The 25,847-nt window shown below is 47.6% G+C and overlaps 1 protein-coding gene across 2 annotated transcripts in view; it reads left to right on the forward strand.

The window, feature by feature from the left end:
* The window catches only part of LOC144828936 (uncharacterized), a 410,356-nt gene that overhangs the window by 370,366 nt on the left and 14,143 nt on the right, over nt 1-25,847 (forward strand). For both annotated transcript variants that reach the window (XM_078687588.1, XM_078687589.1), the window contains one exon: nt 19,254-20,162. In XM_078687588.1, the coding sequence (XP_078543714.1) occupies nt 19,254-20,162 (909 nt within the window). The remainder of the gene's footprint in view (nt 1-19,253; nt 20,163-25,847) is intronic.

Here is a 25,847-nt window from a genome sequence, read left to right on the forward strand (position 1 = left end):
AACTTTCTTCGGAAACTGACGCTGTATATATCAAAGGGGTGACAAATAAAAATGGAATTTCATAAAATATCACTCAAGCGTGGCCACACCCTCCTTTTTTCTGCTGTAGTTTGTTAAAGTGTTGCCCCATATTCTTGATAATGTAAGAGGGCATGTTTTACTTTTAGATAAAGTAGAAAAGAAGTGCTACAAGAAACACTCCCGTACTACATCATCTGAGGTCAGAAGAACAAGTAAAAAACAGTCAAACACAAATGATTTCATATTACATAGAAATGTACGCATTATCAGATTTTTAAATTTGTATTCTGTAGAATTCTGGAACTTTCTGTCTGTCCGCTAACAAATCACGTACTCTTTAAAGAATATATAGGACAGTACTATTATAATATACAGTACTGGTAATATATATTCTATAGGGAGAAGGTGTATAGGAACCGCAACTGAGAAAAATAGAACTTAGAAAATAACATTTCGAAATGTAGGGTTTATCAAATGTTTAAAGTAAGAAAGTATGTATGAAAGCTATATTTTTTTAGACTGCAATTTCGGAAAATATGCTCACTGAAAAAATATATCGGATCAAGTAAGTTATAAAGGTTAGTAAGCTGTATTTTAGATGGTGCCAACAAATCTCCAATTCCTCTTCTGTAACAGTATGACACTCTTTTACAATCTTAAAAAGTGACACCGTTATCTGAAAGAAACAGGTTAGTATTAGATTCCTTACCTTAGAATATCCCCAGGCGTCAGTCTGGATCCGGAAACGTTTGCGTAGCAGTACCCCTGCGCGTCGGTAGGCGTCCTCTGCAGGCGTCCCCTGCGGCTCCGCGCCGTCGGCGTCGTGCGCCGTGATGACGTCGCTGGAGTATATAGACGCCGCCCACGCGCGCTGACGTCAGTTCTTCTTTTTTCCGCGCCAGTTAGCGCAGATCCGAAGAGCAGTACTCCGGTCTTTTGACCAAGTTTTTTGATAAACTCTAACTTCTTTCAGGTGCCGGTAGGATGCCCGGTTTTAAGAGTTGTGACGGGTGCGACCGCCTGATGTCGGTCACCGACCACCATCGACTCTGCCTCCGGTGTCTGGGCGCGGACCACGACGTGGAGTCCTGCGTCGACTGCCGGGCCTTGACGGGTAAGGCTAGACGGGAGCGGTCCCGCAAGCTGCTCGAGCTCCGGGTGTCGGCCCCACGTCGAGAGCGGTCCCGGTCCGGTCGGAGGTCGAGGGAGCGGTCGCGGAGCCGCCACGAGCGCTCCGGAAGTCGTCACCATTCCTCCGGTTCCTCAGGTAAGCGACACAAGAAGTCGGGGCGTCATCATCGTACCCCCGACTCCCGCGCGATGCGGCCGGGGGTTCGGGTGGCCCCACCCCCGCGGCCCCGCGTGGGTCGCCGACGCCGCCTGCTCCATACCCGCCGGTCCCTGGGCAAGGCGCGTCGCGTGAGGAGGTAGAGGAGTTCCTCATGGCCATGAGGGCGCTGTCTCCTCCGGCGGGGCCTACGGCGCCTGCGGGCCCGTCGGTCCCGTCTGGGGGCCCGAACGGTTCGGGTGCACCTGCCCCGACGCCGCCGGCGGTTCCGGCCCCGGCGCCGCTGGGCCCTTCAGGGTCGTCGCCGGCTGGTCAACCGGCCTCTCCGGCGCCGATTCCATCGGGGCAACCCGTGGTGCCGCCTCCGCGCGGCGCCGTGACTCCGACGCCGGTTCCGGCCGGCGTCGGGGCTCCGGCGCCGTGTGGCGCCACCCCCATTCCCTCTCCGAATCCGGACGCGGAGTCGGACCGGCATCGTCCGACGCCGAGTCCGGCGCCGTTGGGGCCCATTGGCTCCGAGGAGCCGGTCTATATCGTTGATTCCAACTATGGTGATGAGGACGATTATGGAGAGGGTTGGGAGGGGTCTGAGGACCCTCTGTCACGAGAATGCCAGTACGATGTGGACTGGCAAGGTGAATTGGGTGATGCCAGTTGCCTGGACGACTCGCCTAACCCTGGGTTTGTCTCGCCTCCCACTGTGGCGTCGGAGGCTGGGGCTGCCTATTCGGTGGTACTGATGAGGGCTGCCAAGGCCTTGAGCCTTGAGCTCCCCGTCGCTAAGGTGAAGCCTAACATCCTCACTGAGGTATTCAAACCGCAGTCATGTCCACTGGAGCCTCTGCTGCCGTTTAATGACGCCTTGACGGATGTCCTTTTGGGCACGTGGTCAAGGCCCGCTTCCGGTTCACCTGTGGATCGGAACGTTGCCAGGCGCCACCGTCCGTGTGCGGACGACCCTGCCTTCCTATCCACCCATCCCTCCCCTGAAAGTCTGGTGATCCAGGCCTCCACTTCCCAGTCCGCATTCCCGACGGCCCCGCCCGATCGGGAATCTAAGCGGTATGACCAGTACGGCAAGAAGGTCTTCTCGTCTCTGAGTCTGGGACTGCGGTCTTGCAACACCGCGTGCCTCTTGGGCCGCTATACCCACTCTCTGTGGGATACGGTCGCAGAGTGCCTGCCGCAATGCCCGCAGGAGGTACGGGACAAGCTCGGCCAGGCTTTGGTTGAAGGCCGAGACGCGGCGAGGTATTCCATACGGTGTGGTCTTGACACGACCGACTCGCTGGGCAGAGCAATGTCCACGACGGTGGCGATTCGTCGCCATGCTTGGCTGAGATCCGCCAACTTCTCGCCGGATGTCCAGAATGCCGTGATGGACATGCCATTCGACGGCAGTCGCCTGTTCGGCGACAAAGCGGACAACGCGCTTGAGCGCTTCAAGGACTCCAGAGTCACGGCCAAGTCCTTGGGTCTCTCGACCCAGCGCCCGCAAACGGGTTCGTTTCGCTCCTTTCGTGGCCATGGAAGGGGCGGTCCCACACGTGCTGCCAGCCACGCACCGCAGAACGCTCCTCAGCGCGGTGGCGGCCGTGGATTCCGCCGTGGTGGCGGTCGGGGACAGCGGCGAGGTCAGTCCACACCTCCCCCCGCAGCAGCCTCCAAATCCTCCTAGTCCGAGCTTTCAGGCCCATGTGACGCCAGTGGGTGGCAGGGTTCGCCATCACCACTCCCGCTGGCGCACTATCACATCGGACAGGTGGGTGCTGCAGCTCGTCCGAAGGGGCTACTCCCTCCCCTTCGAGACCACTCCTCCAGCCATGCCACCGCAGAACCACCGTGTGTCGGGGGACCACTTGACACTTCTGCAGGAGGAAGTTACGGCCCTCTTGGCCAAGGGGGCCATCGAGCGCGTTCCTGGGCCAGAAGTAGGGTGTGGTTGCTACTCCCACTACTTTCTGGTGCCCAAGAAGGACAAAGGGGGCCTACGTCCTATCTTGGACCTACGGAACGTCAACGGCTTCCTCCGGAAGGAGAAGTTCAAGATGTTGACTTTGGCTCAGGTCTTGGCTGCTCTAGACCCACAAGACTGGATGGTAGCGTTGGACTTGCAGGATGCGTATTTTCACATCCCCGTCCTGCCGGCCCACCGGCGTTACCTGCGGTTCACGGTAGGCCACGAGCACTTTCAGTTTATCGTGCTCCCATTCGGCCTTACCAGCGCCCCACGGGTGTTCACGAAAGTGATGGCGGTGGTCGCAGCTCATCTGCGCCGGTTAGGGGTTTCAGTCTTCCCCTACCTCGACGACTGGTTGTTGAAGGCGGGCTCGCCCCAGACAGTCGTCCACCACCTTCAGATGACGGCAGACCTCCTGCACGAGCTGGGGTTTTCCATCAATGTGCCGAAATCACACCTGTGTCCCTCTCAAAAGCTCCTTTTCATCGGAGCGGTTCTCGACTCGGCGCAGTTTCGGGTTTATCCTCCGGAACGGCGGGTCCGGGATATTCAGGCCTTGATTCCCATCTTTCAGCCGTGGTCCCGGGTCTCAGTCAGGTTGGCGCTGCGGCTTCTGGGGCTGATGGCCTCCTGCATCCTTCTGGTGCATCACGCCAGGTGGCGGATGCGGGCTCTGCAGTGGGACCTGAAGTTTCAGTGGGCCCAGCATCAGGGCAACCTATCCGACCATGTCCTGATCTCGGAGGGCACTGCGAGACAATTGCAGTGGTGGCTTACGGACCGCGATTGGGTCAGAGGCAGATCCCTCTCCCTTCCCCAACCGGAGCACGTAGTTGTGACGGACGCGTCCCTCCAGGGCTGGGGAGGCCACTTGGGAGAGGCGGAGATCAGAGGCATCTGGTCTCCGGCGGAGTCCCGGCTCCACATCAACATGTTGGAGCTGCGGGCGATTCGCCTAGCACTGAAGGCATTCCTCCCATTTGTCAACGGGAGTGTGGTGCAGGTGTTCACGGACAACACCACCGCCATGTGGTACTGCAACAAACAGGGCGGTGTGGGGTCGTGGACCCTTTGCCAGGAGGCTCTGCGTCTCTGGCAATGGCTGGAACGTCAGAGCGTGACTCTGACGGTTCAACACCTGGCAGGTTCTCTGAACGCCAGGGCGGACGAACTCAGCCGTCGGTGCTCGGTGGATCACGAATGGCGTCTGAACTCGGACGTGGCGAGAGGCCTCTTTCTGCAATGGGGAGAGCCTTGGTTAGATCTATTCGCCACAGAAGAGAACGCGCAATGTCATCAGTTCTGCGCGTTGGAGTTTCCAAGACGGCACTCGCACGGCGACGCCTTTCGGCGCGAGTGGAGTTGCGGTCTGTTGTACGCCTTTCCGCCTATACCACTTCTGCCCAGAGTGCTGAAGAAGATCAGGCGCGACCGGGCCCAAGTTATCCTTGTGGCTCCGGACTGGGCTCGAAGATACTGGTATCCCGAGCTACTCAGCATGTCAGTCGATCCCTCGATCCGCCTGCCCCTTCAGGAGGACCTTCTGTCGCAGCAGCAGGGGACGGTCCTCCACCCGAACCTGTCCAGCCTCCACCTCCATGCGTGGAGATTGAGCGGCGACAGTTGAGGCCATTCGACTTGCCTCCTGAAGTCTGTGATGTGATTCTGGCAGCCATGCGTCCCTCCACAAAGTCGGTATACGCCTGCCGGTGGAACAGATTTGTGGCATGGTGCACAGCAAAGGCTGTGGATCCCCTTTCTGCCCCTCTTTCCGAGGTTCTCCTCTTCCTTCTTTCTCTTGCCCAGCGGGGCTCTGCTCTGGGCACTATCAAGGGCTACCTTTCTGCCCTTTCCGCCTTCTTAAGGCTACCTGATCAGCCATCTTTATTCAAGTCCCCTATTGTACTGAGATTCTTGAAAGGCATCACGCACATGTATCCACCTGTTCCGTTCGTGATGCCTCAGTGGGACTTGAACCTGGTTCTGACATTCTTGATGTGTGCTCCCTTTGAGCCGCTTCATTCCTGTCCTCTCTGTCTTCTCACTTTAAAGACGGCCTTCCTGGTTGCCATCACCTCTGCCAGGAGAGTGAGTGAGCTCCAGGCTCTTTCTGTTAAACCTCCCTTCTTGTCCGTTCATCCTGACAAGGTGGTTCTTAGAACTAGACCTTCTTTCCTGCCCAAAGTAGTTTCTGCTTTTCACATCGGGCAGTCCATCACCTTACCCTCCTTCTTCCCGCCTCCGCATCCTTCAAAAGATGAAGAGCGGCTCCATCGTCTGGACCCAAAACGTGCGCTTTCATTTTATATGGATCGCACACGCCAGTTCCGGGTGGATGACCAACTGTTTGTTGGCTACGTGGGTGAGAAGAAGGGAAGGGCGGTACAGAAACGAACCATCTCTCGGTGGGTCGTCCTGTGCATCAAAGCATGCTACTCTTTGGCTCGGAAGGAGCCTCCTGTTGGGCTGAGGGCCCATTCCACTCGGGCCACGGCGGCTACTACTGCCCTGGGCCGGGGAGTCCCTTTGCAGGACATTTGCGTGGGCCTCGCTGCACACCTTTGCGAGGCATTACTGCCTGGACAGTCAAGTCCGGAGGGACGGCTTCTTTGGCCGTTCGGTTCTCCAGGACTTTCTGGTGTAGGATTGTATTGGTTCGCAGACCCACCACCGGGGTTGGTATTGCTGGGGTATCTATTCTAAGGTAAGGAATCTAATACTAACCTGTTTCTTTCAGATGAACAAGTTACTTACCTTCGGTAACGATATATCTGTAAGAAACAGTAGTTAGTATTAGATTCCTTACCGCCCCACCCATCCTCCCCGTTCTGCGAACTGATACCTAGGGTTAAGGACATCCCTTTCAGGGCCCTAGTTTCAAATGGCACCAGTGTTGGTTCTCACATGGCTCTGCGTGTTCTGGCGCGGAAAAGCTGTGTGCAAAGAACTGACGTCAGCGCGCGGAGGCGGCGTCTATATACTCCAGCGACGTCATCACGACGCCGCGGAGCCGCAGGGGACGCCTGCAGACGACGCCTACCGACGCGCAGGGGTACTGCTACGCAAAAGTTTCCGGATCCAGACTGACGCCTGGGGATATTCTAAGGTAAGGAATCTAATACTAACTACTGTTTCTTACAGATATATCGTTACCGAAGGTAAGTAACTTGTTCGTTACAGTGAAAAGAAAAATAAAGTTATGAATACAACAGAAGATCAATAACTAAATACTTTTGAGCAGTAAATATTTTAGAGCTTGTTTTCTCAGGGACTTTGAAATGAATAATTTTCATGGCGACGGGTCATAAACTCCTCTGAGATCATAATGACTGAAAATTAGAATATAGATATTCACAATATATGATCCCAAGGAGAAAACAGACTATATATAGCTTTAATCTTTGCACCGACGGGTCATAAACTTCTCTGAGAATACAATGACTAACAATATTATAATATACATATTGACAGTATATTATTCCCACGGGGAAAAAAAGACTAAAAACCGGAAGTTGGTGACGTTAATTGCAAATCTTTAGGGTTTGTGCCTACGGGTCACCAACACCTCTGAAGTGAAGTACAGTGTCAATATTATAATATACAAAGTCACAATATATAAGCTCAAAGGAGCCAGAAAAGGAGCAATGTTTGCTGTAATCTGTCTGTTTCTGGAAAAAAAAGCTGCTGACGTTACAGAAAAAAGGCAAAAACAAGAAATAATACTTTTTTCTAAATATAAATGTTTAAATATTGACAAATAGCTACGTATTATAAATATCTACTTTGCCATAATCAAACAACTTACAACTCCGCAATATGTTTTGTTTCCGTAAAACAATCCAACGCTAGAAAAGGGAACCTGCATCACAGAATGGACACGGGTAAATAACTCGCGAAAATGAAACTAATCGAACAACGGGTGTGGTTTATATACTTTTGGGGTATTGGGTAGTCTATGGAAGGAAGATGCGGCTCCGCCCATTTAGATGTCAAGTTTTACAGTTTACACGTGCTCATGTTTTAACTGTTTAACTTGTGCACGTGTTGGGAAAAGTTACAAAATGTGAAGCTGTAAAGGTTTCTATTTTTCGTAACCCATATAAGGTCCTTAAAATGTAAATACGTTGGAGGGCTTAAAAACTATTACTCTGCAAACCTTGTCATTTCCATTATCAAGACTAAAAACATCTAAATGGAAGACATAAAGAAAATCGTTCGCAATAGAAGAAAAAAATACATGCTAATATTTGTCATCACTATGCTGTTAAATTTAAAAAATGCCAGCATTTGTAAAGCATACAGCTACCCCTGGAAAGGTGTGCCGAAGCTCGGGGGCATCGCGAAGATTAAGCAAGGTGTTGCCCACAGTGACATAGTGGTGGGTTAAAATGCCGCTGGAGCCGGGAATCGAACTGTGAACGCTGTTGTTCGAAGTCAGGTATCATAGGTGCTGCGTCACACTTGTATGTTAATTACTGCTAATTAAGTTATAAAGATTGTTAAATTATAAGTAGGGCTCCCTGTTTTCCATTTTTACTGTTTTTACAGATAAATACAGACAGAAAACTATTTATTTTCCGGTCTGTATTCATTTTAAAATGTGGATAAAAACGGAAATTAGGTTATTTTTTGAGGGAATCTAAATGCTGTCAATCATGACTACCAGGCCAATAGCTCTGTCGTTCTAAAAGTAAGAGTTAAAACAATAAAATTTTAGTAAAGAGCCTTAAACAGCAATCTATATGCTAGTATAAGAAAACATGCACATTTTATCTGAGTGTGTTTATATGACTGAAAACGGTCAATCCTTCAGGCATGAGTGCATATTTATCAGACAAATAAATGTGGAAATATACTCATTTTAGATTCATTTTTTTCACAAAACCCAAAATATATATGGGTAAATACAGATACAATTATTTAAAAAAAAATATGGATAAATACAGACGGAAATGCCCAGAAAAGAAATATCATAAAACAGGGAGCCATAATTATAAGTTATAAAAGAGTACTGTTACAGTTAGTTTTTCACTACAAAAAGTATACACGTCTTTTAAAATGTTCTCAAAAAACATTATAGGTTTTAGGGACATTGTAGTTAGAAATTTGATTTAAAAAAACCTTAGAAATTCACTGAAAAAAACATAGGTTTCAGGGGCGTTATAGTTAGCTGGACATTTCACTCATACAAAACCATAGAAATTCCACCGTTATAGTTAGTTCAGCGAACTATAATTCGCGCCACCGCAATGCACTGCTCATGACGTCACATATTACATCATTCATGGCATGGTCAATGACATCACTGATGACCTCATCCACGTGATAATACGATGCACCTCCTCACACCCTGATATACCCTTTGATACACCCATTCTAAAATACAGATTACCATTTTTTAAACCGTAGACACACCAATACCAGTTACTACATACCTACTCACTGATTCTTCGGTCTACACACACATCCACTCATTCACCCATAGAATCACTTATACATGCAATCAATCATCAAGACAACACTATCATATGCACTCATACACCTATTCAGACACTCAATACCGCCACTCATCCATGGAGTATCCTCTTTGGAAACAATCATGAAGGGACTGGCGCTGCTAGCGGAGGACGCTGAAGGGCACGCCCGTAGAAACAACCTCCGCTTTGTGTGATTTCCTGAGGGATGTGAGGGCAATGATATGGAGGTCCTCCTGGTCAAATGGCTGACTGAGTGGATATCACCTGGCGCCTGTCCCCTTGTTTCATAATCTAGCGTGCCCACTGGACTTTACAGTAGAGGCCGCTGCCCGGCAATCGTCCTAGGCCCATTATAGCTAGATTCTTGAACTATAAAGACTGGGACACAATCCTGCAGCAGGCTTGGCAGCGGGGCACCCTCCACTATGCATCGCATTCTATTATGATATTCCCCGACTATACCAGGATAGTCCAGCAGCGCAGATAATCGTTCACTGAGGCCAAGGCTAAACTCCAGTCTCTTAAAATTCAGTATTCCCTTTTATTTCTGGTCAGACTGCGGGCGTTTAACAATCACACACGCAATTCTTTGAATCACCTGAGGAGGTCTTCAATTGGACAGATGAGGTCATCAAGCTCCGGCCCCATACGCTGCCCAGACTAGACTCAGGTTCTTTATCTGGGGGCCCATTCTCTAAGACCTCCCAACTTTAGGACAAGCAGCGTCGTAGATCACATTCAAAGAAGCGCTCTAAGACTCGCAGCAAGTCCCGCGTCAGTTTCATGGAGGCCGCCGGGGGTATGACACGATCCTAACTTTATCCTGCCATTTCATCACAATGTTATACCAATGACACGTCACTTGGTTCTACTTTTATTAGCCCTTCCCTTGTCTCTAAAGACACTTGTATGTACAAGGGACGCGCTTGGGGGATTCATTGGCAGACTGTAGACCCTGTTGGGGTTGGGACGCCGTTCTTACCACAACAGATGCTTCAATGTTATTTGAGGTGTTTGGGTGGGTTTTGGGCATGTTGTTGGTTTTGTTACGAGTAGTGTCTTGTTTCCACACTGCATGCATATGGTCTCCTCCTCACCCTCTGGTCACGCAGGGCTACACACTCACGTTCGCCATGGTCTACTACATCATTGGATATGTCCGGGTCATACGATAGGCGCCTTCGTATTATACGTTGGGACGTCCGGGGCCTGCTCAATAAGGTTAAGAGGGGCGGTGTTGCGCCAGGCGAAGCGTCATGAAGCTCATATCCTCTTCCTACAGGAAACGCACCCTTTGGGTAATAAGACGCTCTGCCTGTCGCGTTTAGGATATGTGCGGACTATCCACTCTGGGTTCACTTGAGGTTCCCAGGGGGTCACCATATTGATCCATCGCAGAATCCTGTTCATTCACTAGAACATATGGACGGACCCTCAGGGCAGAATTATTATCGTCATGGGTACGCCATACGGTGAGTCGCTCACCCTAGATCGTGTGTATGCTCCCCCGCCATTAGCTTGGAACCTGGCGGAACGCTTGATGGGATTATGGGCAGAGATTCCTCAATGCTTAACAATAGTTGGGGTGACTGGAATGGCGTGTTATGTCCCCAGAATGACCAAAGGCGTAGTACGGGCAGACCTGTAGAACCTCGAGAATCAAAATTGCGGCTTTTACTACAGGGGATGGACTGGGTTGACACTTGGCGGCGGCTTACTCCATCGGACATGGGCTACACATTTTTCTAGTACCCATGGGTCATTCTCTCGACTTGACTATATTTTCCTATCAGCCGCGCAAATACATTGGTTATATGCGGCAGCGATATTGCCTAGGGAGTCTCTCAGACCATTCCCCTATGCTCTTGGACTTGCGATTGGGGTCCGTGCGGCCTTCCCTCTGATGGCAACTCTCTACTTGGCACCTCCACGATGAGCAGTATAGGGAACATATCCACGCGGCCATCACCAAGTTTTATTCACAGAACACTGGGACGGTGGAATCCCCTGAGACCCTTGGGGAGGCCATGAAGCCTACACGGAGGGGGGTAGACATTGCGTATTGCACGGCGCAGCATAGGCAGCGGTGTGAGAAACTAATTCAAATGGAGGCCCAACTCATTGATCTGGAGCAGAGGAGTAGGAGCAGGGATGCTGACATGGCACGCCACCAACTGGCCTTCGCACAGTAACTATACGCCAGTGAGTAGATGGGTGAGGCCAGCGTGGCTTGCCTTACACAGCAGAATTTATCAATGGGATGATAAATCGAGCACACTTTTACACCGCCTCAGTCAGAGGACACTCTGTCCTATGACTATTCCGAGTATCCGCGGCCCACACGGGGCAGTACTCACTGATCCCACAAAACTTGCAGCAAGCTTTGCCAGTTATTATGAGACTCTATATGCCCCCAATGAGGCTGTCTTGTCACATCTGGATCATAAATTCATAGATGACTTGACCCGCGCACCCTGGTGGATTCTACGAGGGAGGAATTAGAGGCTCCCATCACAGTGGAAGAGCTCCAGATGGCGTTGTCCACAGATGCGACTGGGTAAAGCACCTGGCCCGAACGGATCCCCGTCAGAATTTTATAAGAAATAGCAGACCCTTCTGTTATCTTCCTACCTAGCAGCACTATATGCATGCCTCCAACGTAGGTGTCTTCCCGCAGACTGGCGCCATGACGAAATTGTTATAATTCTCAAACCCAGTCGACCCCCTGAACAGCACGCCTCATATCACCCAATTTCACTTCTTAACATCGAAGCAAAACTCCTCGCTAAAGTTATAGCCAACCGTATAGTACCACACATTGCGGATCTAGTCCACCCTGACCAGGCAGTTTTTATGCCGGGCCGCACTACACAACACAATATATCCGACATGTACATAATGCCATTGCATCTGTTGATTGTCTCGGAGAGCCCGCAGCACTTTTGTTGGCGGACATCGACGGGGCATTTGACTCACTTAGCTGGACCCATCTACTTGCTCTTTTGAGTAGATTAAACTTTGGTCCCCGTCTCCTCAAATATATCTAACTGCTGCATACTAACATAACCGCCTCCGTTCGAGTGGCAGATTCTACATCACCAGTCTTCTCTATTAGGCGGGGAACCCGTCAGGGCTGCCCCCTTCTTGCGGTCTGGGTGCGGATTGACGCCAGTTTTATGGCTTTGAGTGGTCGAGGGAGATTTCTGACCGCATCTCAACTCTGATAATGCGTTATTCTTCCTTACGCGACCAGATAGATCAGGGCCCAGACTGCTCTGAATCATGCAAATCTTTGGAGAGACATCTTGTCTCTATATGAATGCCCGCAAATCATATTTGTAGTATCTACGTGGTGACGGTTATGTTGGCCAATGGGCACGCGAGATGACAGTGGTACGTGAGGGATTTAAGTATCTTGGGGTCTTTCTGCTGTCCCCCCAACCTATATCTTGGGAAAAGAACCTAGCCCCGCTGTGGGCACAGATCAAGGAACAGACCCACTCCTGGTCTCATCTACCGCTCTCCCTATTTGGTAGATCCACCATCTTTAAGATGGTCACATTGCCTCACTTACTATACCAGCTCCAAAACCACCCATATCTGATCCCTCCCATTTGGTTCAGACAACTCAATTCCATTCTTCGCCATTTTCTCCGGGGGTCGGGGTAGCTAGGGTGGCACTTAAAACATGCTTCCAATCCTCTTATTGTAGAGGCATAGCAACACCAGATGTTGAAGCATATTATGCAGCCTCTCATCTTTTTATCCTGAACGATTGGTGGTATGGGGATAGAGGTGATCCTGCTTATGCACTTGACCGTCTACAGATGGGCAATCAGTCATTTCATATGATTGTCTATAAGAGCTCGGCCCTGAAAGCACTGCCTCCGGCTACCACCACGGTGTTTAAGATTTGGAAGAGATCTTTACAACAAATGGGATGGTGGGGGCGAATAGCAAAAGAGATGCCTCTATGGCACAATATTCTCCTTCCTTCCCTGGCGGGGCTAACCGGTTTCGCCGGGTGCGTAGCCATAGGTATTTCTAGGATGGGCGATGTCCTTCGTGGTCAGACACTGAGGTCCTTTCAAGAACTGCAACAAGAATATACAATGGACAAATTGCAACTCTATAGGTACCTCCAGTTCCATCATGCATTTTCCCCATATCTCACACATCAGGAAACGGTGCCTGAATTCAGCCCCATCTAAACCAAAGTATTATTGGGATTTCTGGGGGAACATAAGATTACTCAGTTATTGCACATTAGTAACAGAGTCCCACTACTCTAGAAAAAACGTGCAGAGTGACAGCAGGATATCTGCCCACTAGACGATGAAGACTGGAAAGAGGCTCTGGAATCTCCAAGAACTATGGGGATTCAACACTGCGACGCGATTACAGTATATCCAATTTAAATATCTTCATAGGGTCTATTACACCAGGTATAAGCTCTGGCGGGCCGGACATATTGCATCACCACTTTGCCTGCAGTGCCAAATGTCCGATAGTACTCTTATACACATGATGTGGCAGTGCACCACACTCCATTTTCTGTTTGTCAGAGGTTCTCGGGTGGGACATTCCATACACACCTCGCACGGCCTTCCTCCACATTATCAATGACATCGGGGTAAGATCTACACTACTGGGTCTTACATTGGCTAAGCAGGATATTGCAAGGGCATGGAAAATAGCGTCCCCACCACTGATTGGGTTTTGAAAAAGGGTCTCGATTTTTGCATGGGGTTGGAGATGCCAATTTTTAAAGCGAGAGTATTCCTGCAGAAGCATCTAAAGATTTGGAAGATGTGGGCGGATTATCGTGGGCTGCTTTTGAAGCCTATCTTAGTGGCCTCAGTAGATTAATATGTGCGACAATGGAGGTGGGGATATGCATTGGGTGTAGGTGTATGAATAATAGAGTAATGTGGCTTGACGTAATATGTGATATGCAATGCAGAAGTAATGTGACACTACAGATCCCGGTTGGGGCGTTATGCTATTTCGTTGTACAATTTTTTGATTGATGTTAAAAAAAAAAGACAACATCTTATTCATGTACATGTATCTTGTATTGGTTGGCTTCCTGGCCTCCCCAGGCCCATTGTGCTTGCTGACAAAACTTGTTGTAAAAAAAAAAAAGGTTGGGAAGTTAGGGTTTGGTTAGGCACAGTCGGTTTGGCCACCCAAGGTCGTGGGGCGTCTGATGCAGGGGTGCCTTTTGGGGTCGGATCTTTACTACCAGCTCCTGGTCCCAGGTTAAGCTGCAGGCATCTGCTGGAGGCTTGAGGAAGGTCAGGGGTCGCCGGATCTCGGGTTAGGATCGCCGGGGGGGACATCATCATGATGTTTGCCTATTCGAGCTCGGGCTGTGGACGGTGGGTGCAGAGTTGGGTGGATCTGCGATGTTTGGCCAGAACCAGAGGTTGCAGATGAACAAATCCTGTGTTCACGGGAGACACCGTCTTTGGGGTTGAAGGCAGGTAGGTCCTCCAGGGTTTTCGAGGTTGCTGGCTGCAGGACACACCGGGATTTCGCAGGAGCAGGTTCGTGGTGGAGACAGGCCGGTAGGGCTGGGGCCAAGTAAGTGGGCGTCTTCCTCTTTTTAGCTTCTGCACGGCTGTTCGGTCCTTCTTCTTCTTGTAGTTTCTTCTTTTCTGAGGAAGCAAGGTTCAGGAGTACCCCTAAATACTAGATTTAGGGATGTTACAGGTAGGTAAAAAGGTGGGGACCAATAGGTCCCTTACCTGGGGTTGATACACCCCCTTTATGTCACTGGGAGGGGGCATGAGACTGTCCTTGGTTGGCTGAGTCCCCCATCTGCAAGATGGCGGGGACTGAGAGTTGTGCATCCCCTCGCCTCCCCCACCTGAGGGGTGGAGTTGGCAGAGGAGGGCGCACCTCTTCCTCACTTGTTTTTCCTGCCGGTTCTTCCACCCAAAGTGGGGGTCAGAACCAGTCGGAACCAGTTGCTGAAAGCAGCAATTGGCTTGGGAAAGCTCACAAGGCAGCAAGCCTTTGAAACTTCCCCTTCGTCAACCCTACCCATCCTGGGGGAGGAGGCTTGGCACCTCATCCCAGAAGGTGCATTGTTTCAGGCCTCAGAGCAGCAGGCTCTCAACACAGGGATCAGAAGCATGTCTGGTGGTGGCAGCTGAAAATAGCCACTCAGCCTGGACACTAGTGGTAGGTTCGTTTTCAGGGTGTATCTCTAAGATGCCCTCTGTGTGCATTTTTCATTAAATCCCACACTGGCATCAGTGTGGGTTTAATGTGCTGAGAAGTTTGATACCAAACTTCAGTTTTCAGTGTGGCTATTATGGTGATGTGGAGTTCGTAATGACAAACTCCGAGCATCATATACTCTTAATGGCAGCACTGCACTTACAATGTCTAAGAATGGACTTGGATGCAGTAGGGGTAAAGGGCACATTGACCTGTACTCTCTCCACTGGCATAGTGCACCCAGCTATACGGGTGACTGATCTATGCCAGGGCAGTGGGTTGTTGGCATGGCGCACAGAGATGTGTGCCATGTCGACTCTTAACTTTGTTCTGCACCACAACACGCAGCCTGCAAAGGAAATGTGTGGGTGTAATGGTACAGGACCTCTAATGGTGGCACAATAAGTGCTGCAGCCCTTAGAGGCCTTCTCTGGTCACAGTGCCCTGGGTACCTGTGGTACCATTTACCAGGTGCTGGTCTGTGGCCAGAGATGCCTGTTGGGGTTTAGGCTTCAATTAAGTTTTAGGGAAAGAATATAGGCCCTGGGTACCGAATTAGCAGGAGCCCAGGACACACTCAGTCAAAGCACATCAGCAATTCAGCAAAAAGTGAGGGCAACCATGCAGAAAGAGGGCACTTTCTCACATCACCTCACAAAACAAGTTTTAATGCCTGCAAGGACTATCTAAAGTAAACTTTTATGACATATTGTCATCAAATCTGCCTGTGGTCAAGTCACGACTCTAAGGCCTGCAGTAATTGTAACTCCAGGAACCCAAATGCCATTCGAGACCACAAGCAAAACTTAATATTGCCAAGCAGCGAAGGACTCTGCAATGAGACTGATGGATGTTGAAATTTCTATCCTGGTTCTGTTTCAGATCCAGAATCACAGGAGTCGTTCTACAGGTCAGTCTTCGTCTCGTCAAAGTCGTCTGGTAAGTTGAAGGGAAAGCACAAGAAATCTTTGCAGGATCTGGCCCTTTCCCAACACTAACCTTCCCCTGAGAAGGCAAGGAGCGGCACATACATCTCCGTCTCGCTCCGAAAGTTGATTGACCCGGGAACCTATTCTGCAACTTATCTTGGTGCACCAGATTTTCCTGCGGCGTCCGTCACTCAAACAGATCGAAGAGTTCTGTCAAGCACTGCTCTGACTGTTTGGATCCTTGCCATCTACCTCTGCCACGACTTCAAGCCGCATGGAGCTTAGAGGTTCTTTATCTGGAATACCACCTGCATGTTTACCCTTAGCTCCAGATGGACCTCCCTCACCCACATTCCAGGGCAACTCGCTGCAGTTCTGATTGTGCGTCTGGTGCCACAATCTATACTGGTTCCCAGTACTGCAACGCTAATGCAATCTCCATAGATGTCCTAAAACAAGATACCTATTGTCCTGTCTGACTTTTCACCAGTTCGACCGCGATAGACTTCGATAGAGGCAGCACTTCTTCCACTCTGTGCCGCCCCCACAAGGGACTACCCACATCCTGCATTCCCAGTTCGGAATGGATTCAGACAATGACTATGATGCAGGCGATGAGACTCTCCAGCCATACCACAAAGAGAATTGGTAAGATGACCTACAGGAAGTTAGTGGCTTTGATACTCTTGGTTCAGGATTTCTGTGAGATCGACTCTGAGGCTGTTGGGTCTGATAACTTTCTGCATACTGCTGGGCAAACAGGCCAGGTGGTATATGTGGGTTCTGCTGTGCAAACTGAATTATCAGTGAGCCCAGCATCAATGGGACCTCTCTGACCATGTCTAGGTTCCAAAGGGGACTGAAAGATCTGCTGAGGTGGTTACTGGAGCAGATCCCTTTCCCCAACCCCCTTGAGCTGAAAGTGGTGTCCGGTGCATCACTTCTGGGTTAGGGCTGTCACCTGGGAGAGGTGAACATCAGAGTCCTCTGGTCGTAGGAGGAGTCCTGACTTTGTATGAATCGTCTGGAGCTGACTATCAGTTTAGTGTAATACCACCCTGAGTAGCCGATGTAATCTAAAAGTAATCCAAAAGTAATTACTGTGTATTTTGAACTCTTTTGAAATCCAATACAAACCTGTAATAAGTTAATTTCCATCCACAACTGCATTTACTTCAAAAGTCTTGCATTTGAGAATGTATTTCACTTACCTGCACCAAGCCCTGCTTGGTTCTAAGAATTAAAAAATAAGTATACCTTTTTATACTTACCTAATTGGTCTGGATACAGACTCTGAGTGTGTGCTATTAGTCTTGAGTGAGTGAATACAATAAATGCTTAACACACCCTCTGGATAAGCCTAACTGCCCACCCAGACTACCACAAAGAGAGCTGTTAGTACTTACCTAATTTATCATCTGCTATACTTATGGGGACTCTTCAGACTTGTCCACACTATACCTTAGTATATACAGAGCCAGCTTCCTATACTTGCCTATTTGAATGAACATATCAGCAGATGAGTTATATTCTTGTTTCACATTTCGTTTGTTTACAATGTCCTGAAACTCTTTACTTGTAGGTTTTCCATGCAGACATTGTTTTAAATTGTTTACTACTATTTTATGCTTATTTTAGGTCCTCATCTTTTGTTAGTAGTAGTTTTTATAAAGATGGGAGATGTGACATCTTATAATCTTGTGCCGTCATCAGTGCTTCATCAGGTTCCATTTCACAATTCTAGATGTATGCTGTGGAAGTCTGGGAATCTTGATAGTGACAGTTGCTGATGTACTGGCGGCTGAAATGTTCAATAAAGGAGACTCACTTACCCTTCATGCGTTGTCCTTTGTGTTGGCTCTGTTCACTTACTCTAGGTGGTAACACTAGATTATATACAACTTAAATGACATTTGAAGCCTATTGTTCGACAAAGGTTTTTTTTTTTTTAAAGATTTGATGTGTAAAATGCTTTTATTTATTTGCTCTGGCAGTAATTTGATATTTTATTATAAATTAATGAAAATTACAATATTTTTAATGGTGCAAAGCCTGAACAGTAAAATTGCCACTTAGGCCACAGTTCGCCGCATAATGAAGTTACCAGTCACCACTCTAAATTTGTGTTTTTTAGGTATTGAAAGCCTAGTTTTAGGTCAGTGGGTTTAATTTAATTCCATGGGTATTGATGTTATTGCAAATGCCATTGTCACCTTATAGATCAGGAGTGCTGGCGCACAGTAAGTCTTGTTAACCTTGTATGACATCTGGCAGGCTGCCACAGCTGGACTAACCTTTTGGTGATGAGACTGACCTACTGTGCCCAGAATAGAGGAATTTGACATTTCTGTCATTCTTATAAACATTTCAGGCTTACTAGTCTGAACCTTGCTGAGATGTTTTGGGAAACCTGAGAGCAATAGTGGAGAGTGAGTGAAGGGCAGAGTGCAAAGAAAGTGGTGAGTAAAACGGTCTACAGAGTGCCAAATAACCTTTATTCTGTGGTCTTTTGGGACAGGATAAAAAATGTTGAGGACTAGGGGTTATCAACAAATATACCCCTACAGAAACTTACTAGTTTGCCCTTCAGAGAGAACCGTGCTGCTTCTAAATCTTAAAATGCAACTTGCACTAGTCCAATCCTGCAAGCCCTCTGGGCACACCAGACCTATAACAGACCCCTCCCGAGCCCAGTCTACAGAGTGCTACTCTTCGGTCCTGGCTATGTGACCCCTTGAGTTGATGGATGGCTCTGGGCTTCACATCCAAAATTATAGTCATTTATCCAGCAATGGTAACTTTACAGTGTTAGGGAGAGACAGTCAAATCCATAATATAAATCAAATTATTTACTCGAAAAATCTGATCTGGTTAAAGTAAACAAGTGGAAAACTAAGATGATACACAAGTGAAAAATGTAAGCACTGGGGTGTAAAGTGGTTATATATAGTGACTGTATTGCTTCGAGTAAGAAAGAATGTACTCAAAATCCCACCGAAGAGAAGACCGGTTAGTAACTGCTGTGCTCAATGCTCACACGTAACAAAGGGATACTAACAACAATTAATTGCTGCATTGGTTGACTAGTTAAGATAATTAATTAATCCCTTGTATTCAAGAATGAGTATCTTTTTCTGAGACCAGATTTCAGGTTTCTGGTGAAGATCTTTCTTTATCAAAGTAATCAAACTCTCCAGAATGATTACCATGAGTAACTTTTTCTTCTTCCTCAAGGATCTACATTCCTCTCTTGCTTTTGTTTTGTGATTAACATTTAATGCTATATCTTGCTTCATTGTTGTCACTGAAGAAGAAATGTTATGAAGTGTAATATCGGTTTGTTTCAACAGGAGTTCATCCCTCTCCAATTCAAAATCCACAGTCACCATTAGAAGCTCAAAATAGATATTGGCCGCAAACCCAGTTTGCTACAGGAGCTAGCAATGCGAATCCAGGATTATCTCAGCAGGCCACGTTTACTTCAGGAATGGATAATTGGGGTCGGCAACCAACAGAACAAAACAATCTTCAACAAGTCCATGGAGCGCCAATTAATGCTGCTCAGTTTTCATTAACACCGGACAGATCACAAGACCCTTCAATGAGGTTTCAGACAAATGGAAGGTTTTCATCTGGTGGCTATGGAAATGAACACAGTCTATATAATCGAGGGCCTGTACCTGGCAGTGCTGCTGCTTGCCTCACACGTTCAATTGATGATCGGAAACCTGAATACTGGGATTACAAAAGTAACCCTACAACCTTTGGTGTAGATACAAGGAGCAGTGGAAGCTTGTTTGACGAGCAGGCAAAGAGATCTAGCAGAGACTATGGTGCAAGGTATCAAACTGCTCCTGAAGCTTTTAGTGCAAGCCTGACCTCTAACTACTCTGGTACCACAAGTATGTTGCCAGGTACCCATGCTTTCCAGCCGGGAGTGAGATATGAGAAATGGGATTCTGAATCTAGAAGTACATACATAAGAGACTTACCAGAACGTATACCATTAGAGTTTTCTTCCCGCCGATTATCTGACTCGTATTCTGCAAGCATTGGTACAAGCATGTTGCCATCAAATTCTCTCTCAAGATCTCCCCCTCGCCTTTCAAATGTTTCCCGAACCAGAGATGCAGATACACCAGCACAAGGAGCAACAAATGTACTTGCTAATGATATTGTGAGTTTGATTAAAGGCAAAGATGTTAAAGCAGCATCCAAGATTCTCACTTCTCTTGCACCCAGTCATCCTGCCCTAAAAAGTAAGTGTTATTTTGTGTTTCTTGATATTGTATAATGCACCCTTTGTGGGTTACGTGGCGTCATACTGCTTTTTTGTCTGCAGCCTTGATTTGTTCTGTAAAGGTTTCCTATTTTTATTTTTCCGGGGTGGGGTGGTGCCTTTTAGCCCTCTTCTGGTTGACAGACAAATTGTATTCTAATGGCTGTAACAGGAACAAGTAGATGTACATGATGACATTACTAGCTGGTTAAGGGTGTCACATACGTATCCTAGCGATTGCTCGTGGTTGTGTAGACCTGTGCCCTTACGATATCTTGAAAGATACTTCTGAGCTGTCCAATTTGTGTCCTGGCATCTGGTTTTATCCTATTGACCTATTAAACTTCTACTTTAAGAATTCTTGATTTTGGAGCTGTACTTCGTAGGCTACTTCTTCAGTCTGATGTATCGGTTTTCAAGTGTCTAGAAGTCGAACGTGAAGTCTGAAGAAAAGTTAGTAAATGTTCCAGTTCAGCACACAGTTCTGGTTTGCCTAACATATGTGGAGTGTTCATACGTCACTTAAACTTGATTGGTTGAATGTGTATTACGTGAAGACGTTTTTTGTTACTTTACTGGAATTTTGTTGAGTAAAGATTAGTAAAAAGGCTGCAGCATCTGCCTATCCAGGTTATGTTGAGGGTGCTATTGGCATTTTATATATGGGTGGATGCTGTATTTGCCTGGGTGTTTATAAGTTGGAAAGAGCCATAATAGAGTTCTGAAGTGGATGTTTTGGAAGTAGCTGTTCTCTTGACTTTTAGGAAGGATAAGTGTTGTGATGTTGCATTTCGTGTTTAATGTATTGGTGTAAAGTTGGTATGGTGCATTTTGAAGAGAAAGGTAATGTGTTGCATTGGGTGTAGTGTGCTGGTATTAGTTATATAGTTGGTAACTGAAGAGCAAAGGATTCTGTTAGTTTCTAGAGTGTACATAAAGGAGATTTAGTTTGCTAGGAGTGGATGTTCATCAAGATCTGTTGGAGATGTGAATTGGTTTGGTGGCGAGTTATATGGTGCTTAAGTATAGCATTCTGAAGATTTTATTGCCATGTGGTAATATGAATGTGTTTTTTTGGTAGCTAATGGGATGGATGACTAAAATGTTATATTAAGTGTGCAGGGGTGTTACGGTTCATTGTGTATTGATGGTGTTGGTAAAGGAGGTGTTCTTTGTAGCTGCCACATGCATAAAGGCAACTTGGGCATCTGGATTCACTGTGCGTGAGAGAGTGCTATTGTGCTGATGGGTAGGAGCTATGTTATTGGTGGGTTTGAGGTGTATGTTGTGGTATGCTGTGAGTTTGTATGGGTTGTAGAGCTGTATTGCTGTGTGATTACTGTTTTCTTGTGAGTTGGAGGATGAGTTCAGGTTAGTGTGAACACAAGTGCTGTTTTGGGAGAGAGGCTGCACTAGATGGTTGGTCATTAATGTGAGTTGTAATTGGGATGGGTGAAGAGAAGGCGACTGTCAGATTAAGCAAAGAATGATGTGTGATGAAATCTGTGCGTAAGATAGAGAGGGAAGAGAAGTAATGCGTCTGTATACAGAGGAGGAGCACCAAGAGATTGTGGTGGGAAGAGGTTGGAGTATGCCAAGGAGGGAGAAACGTGGTAATGATGCGCTGTAGAGGAATAGGTGACTGTAGCAGAAGGAACTGTTTTGGGCTGTTTATTCACGAGGGGATGATTGATAGGTCAGTATCGAGGGAAGAGGTGGGTGCAGTAAGGGTGCTAAGATGGGAAAGGAGGAAGGGGTCAAATGGTGCTGAAGGGGAGAGATGGGAAATTAGAGAGTGGCAACATCTGAAGACTGAGCAACATGTTATGGAGAGCAGAGAGAATGTAGCATGAGGTATGATAGGTATAGAATGGCACATTGTGTGTATAGATGAGTTGAGACCAGGTCAGTGTCTTTATTGTTAGGTAAAAATAATTAAGATATGAGAGAAGATAAAGTGACAAGGGGAAACGGTGGGGAGAGGTAAATGGTGGGAGTTGCTGAGAAAGGGGGATAAGCGAGTTAGGGAGAAGACAAAATAGGATTGATGGTGACGATAAGACATAAAATGTGATGGGGGAAGATAACCTAGAGAAAAGTCTAGTGGAGAGATGGAGATGGAAATGTGCCAAAGGAATGGGAAAGAGAGAGTAGAGATGGAAAAATGCTAGTTGGACTCCAGATGCACCAAGCTCAGTGGTTCCATGTCCCATAGGCATCGCTGAGAACAATTTCCTCTTCATTCCTGTTATATTAATGTAGATTATGTATTCATTTATACATATTTTTATTCAAGGCTTTTACTTCATTCTGAATCCTTAATTTATAAACATTTCCACCTTAAATAGCTTTTACTCCATGTTATTGTGCCTGTATTTCTTACTTGCTTTTTTGCCCACTGTCATCTTAACTTTTGTCATCTGATTTGTCACATTGACAGAGCAGTGGCAAATAAGGACTATAAATTACTATGCTTGAGTACACCCTTTTGCAAGTTGATATTGTTAATTCTCCAGTATTGAATCTTCCATATATTCACATGCTTGAATCTTCCCGTTGTCATGGTGGCAGTCCCATGGTATTGTTCACATGCTTGAATCTTCCCAGTTGTGATGGTGGGAGTCCTATGGTATTTAAAACAAGCAGTACTAAGCAACTGTCATTGTTTTTTTTTGGGGGAAATATTTTTTATTGTGGCGAAGACAGGAAAAAGGTACAATGCACACAGTTATCGACCCAGTTGACATGTAACCAGTAGGAACAAGTAGTCTCAACGTTGATACACAGCCATACATGGCCCACATCCCGGAGGCAGGGCGGCGCAGGAGTAAAGCATGTATATTAGTGGGGAAAATTGCATATGCGCTCCAAATGTCATTAGAAACTCCATCAGTGTCTACGCCAGTTTTCGCATGCTACACTCTTATTCTACATAACAGTTAACAATAACTAATTACCCCATGAATGGCATTTTCTAGTGCTGATCCGAATAAAGTAGGAGATATATGCAAGGGCCAACTAGGCCGCGGTCAGCGCGATTCCGCGCGGCCGGATGGGAATCTCAGCTACATACAGGACTACCTATCAAGGAATATCGGCGTGACCACAAGGGATCCCTATTCTGCTACCAAACTCCCCGTGTCAGACTCTTTCCCCCCCCACCGCCAGACTCTGAGGACGCAGAGGAAAACAGCTCAGCGCTAGTAGCGTCCGAGTCCTCCCCCTCCAGCCCCTCCATACACAATGTCCTCCAGGCGAGTAAGTCATCCTGGAGCTTCTCATCCTTGCGAGAGCTTTGCATGTGAGTTTCCTCCGCTAGCGCACATTCCTTGGCATCCCTCAACCAATGAGAAATCTCTGGCACCCTCTGACCCATCCAAGTAATGGCCACCCGTCTCCTCGCCAGAACCAGTAAGAGTTGCAAAAATGTATACGACAGACCTTTCTTTTTTGGCTTAGGTACTAACGCTAGCAAACAGTGGAGTGGGTCCAGATGCAACCTAAGGTGTGTGGCGTGGCCAATGCAGACCACCACCCTCTGCCAGAAATCCTGAACTAAAGGACATTCCCACGCTAGATGTAGGAATCCCGCCCTCTCCATCCCACATCTAGGGCAATTATGACGTCTATCTGTCGATATACGATGGAGGGAGACAGGTGTCATGTAAGTGCGATGGACAAAATTAAAGTGTATAAGCTTAAAACGCGCATTACAGGAGACCTTACGAGTCAACAGCCCAATTCGCTTTCGCTGATCAGGACCCAACTCTATCCCAAGGTCCGCGTCCCAAGCCGGCGCTAATGGGGGGATCGAGTCCCTTCGCATGGCAGAGCAAAGGAGAGAGACCAGACGCTTACCTCTCCCACAGGATAAAATGACGTCCAGGGTATTAGTGAGCGGGGTCGCCTCTGGGAACTGGGGCCAAGTTGCCCTGGCCACATCTCGAAGACTTCCGTAATGCAGGTACTGGCCCTCGCTGAAGCAACTGTCATTGTTAACCTATTCACATTGTTTTAATAGACCCAAACGTCTGCCAATCGGAGACAAGACCCTGAACCACTCTGCCCCTGCAGATCTACCATACTTGAGATTTCTAACCACACGTCCTTTGTGAGGGAGTCTCCTTGAGCTCTGCTCAGTTGTTGCTATCTGTAAACTCTTGACCTTTTCCTTTTGTCTAGGAAGGGAACAGCCTTTTTAGATACTGTATCTGATAGACATCTAGCCGCAGATTCCATACATTTGAATTTCCCAGACGTCGTACTGGATCCAGGAGATTTTTCTTCAAGCAATACCCCCTGCGTGCCAGTAGGTGGTGTTGGTCGGTTCTGTGTGATAACGGTGGCGGCGTCTGCACCATAGGGACGTCCACGTCACCTATATAGGCACCACCTTGGCGCACTAACATCTATTCTTTTCTTTTTGCACCAATCAATTGCTGATCCGTGAAAAAAGCTACCTTCTGCCACTTTTTAATAATAACTTTAAACTTTTTTTTTTTACCCCTTCTTGTTGTGTAGGGCTTTTTTCCCCTTATGTCTAGTCTGGGTTCAAGCAGTGCAGCGCATGTCAACGCACCATGTCGGAGACTGGTCTGCACCTGGTTTGCCTGTGGTGCCTGGAGCGTGACCACGACTCGAAGTCGTGCTCCAAATCACCGGCTTTGATGAAGCAGTCCCTAAAGCTACTTGCGGCCTTGCCGTCGTCACCACATCGAACGACTCCTCGTAGATTTCTGTCAAGGTCCTGATCGAGTGGAAGGTCTGGGTGCTGCTACAGGAGTCCCATAGTAACGGCAAATGAGCAACCCAATAAGCCCTTGAGGGTTTGGGCAAAGGATATGGTAGGGTAGGAATACCTTCAAGGGGTTTTGTTATTATACAATTCACATAGAATTTCAACAATATTTGAGGTCCTTATATGTATAAGACCAATAGTGCAAAGCAACAATCTCAAATTTTTATGCAATTTGTATAGGTCACTGCAAGTGATCCAAAAGAGACGAGAGGGAGAAGGTGTGTATGAAAAAGTTTGTATTTAATACTCCAAAAATAAATTGTTTTTTTTAAAAGGGTACAGAAATATAACAATGTTATAGGAGAAAATGATTCAAGAATGACAATCAAACAAAAACTCTCTATAACAATTGTAAGCGCTTGTCCGCTTCTTCACAGTTGATCAATTATTTAAACAGACAAAGCGTATATGTCAAATCATTGGGGCACTCTGGTAAGAGACACAAAAAGCACAAGAATTCGAAGCATGCTTGCTTCGACTTCTTCCCGTCCTTCGACTCGTCCTTCAACTTCTCACTGTCCTTCGACTTCTCCCCGTCCTTCGACTTCTCACCTTCCTTCGACTTCTCCCCGTCCTTCGACTTCTCCCCGTCCTTCGGCTTCTCCCCGTCCTTCGGCTTCTCCCCGTCCTTCGGCTTCTCCCCGTCCTTCGGCTTCTCCCCGCCCTTCGGCTTCTCCCCGCCCTTTCGGCTTCTCCCCGCCCTTTCGGCTTCTCCCCGCCCTTTCGGCTTCTCCACGTCCTTCGGCTTGTTCCCCGTCCTTCGGCTTGTTCCCCGCCCTTCGACTTGTTCCCCGCCCTTCGACTTGTTCCCCGCCCTTCGACTTGTTCCCCGCCCTTCGACTTGTTCCCCGCCCTTCGACTTGTTCC

Source organism: Lissotriton helveticus, chromosome 4_1 (genome assembly GCF_964261635.1).
Source record: "Lissotriton helveticus chromosome 4_1, aLisHel1.1, whole genome shotgun sequence".
Classification (NCBI taxonomy): domain Eukaryota; kingdom Metazoa; phylum Chordata; class Amphibia; order Caudata; family Salamandridae; genus Lissotriton; species Lissotriton helveticus.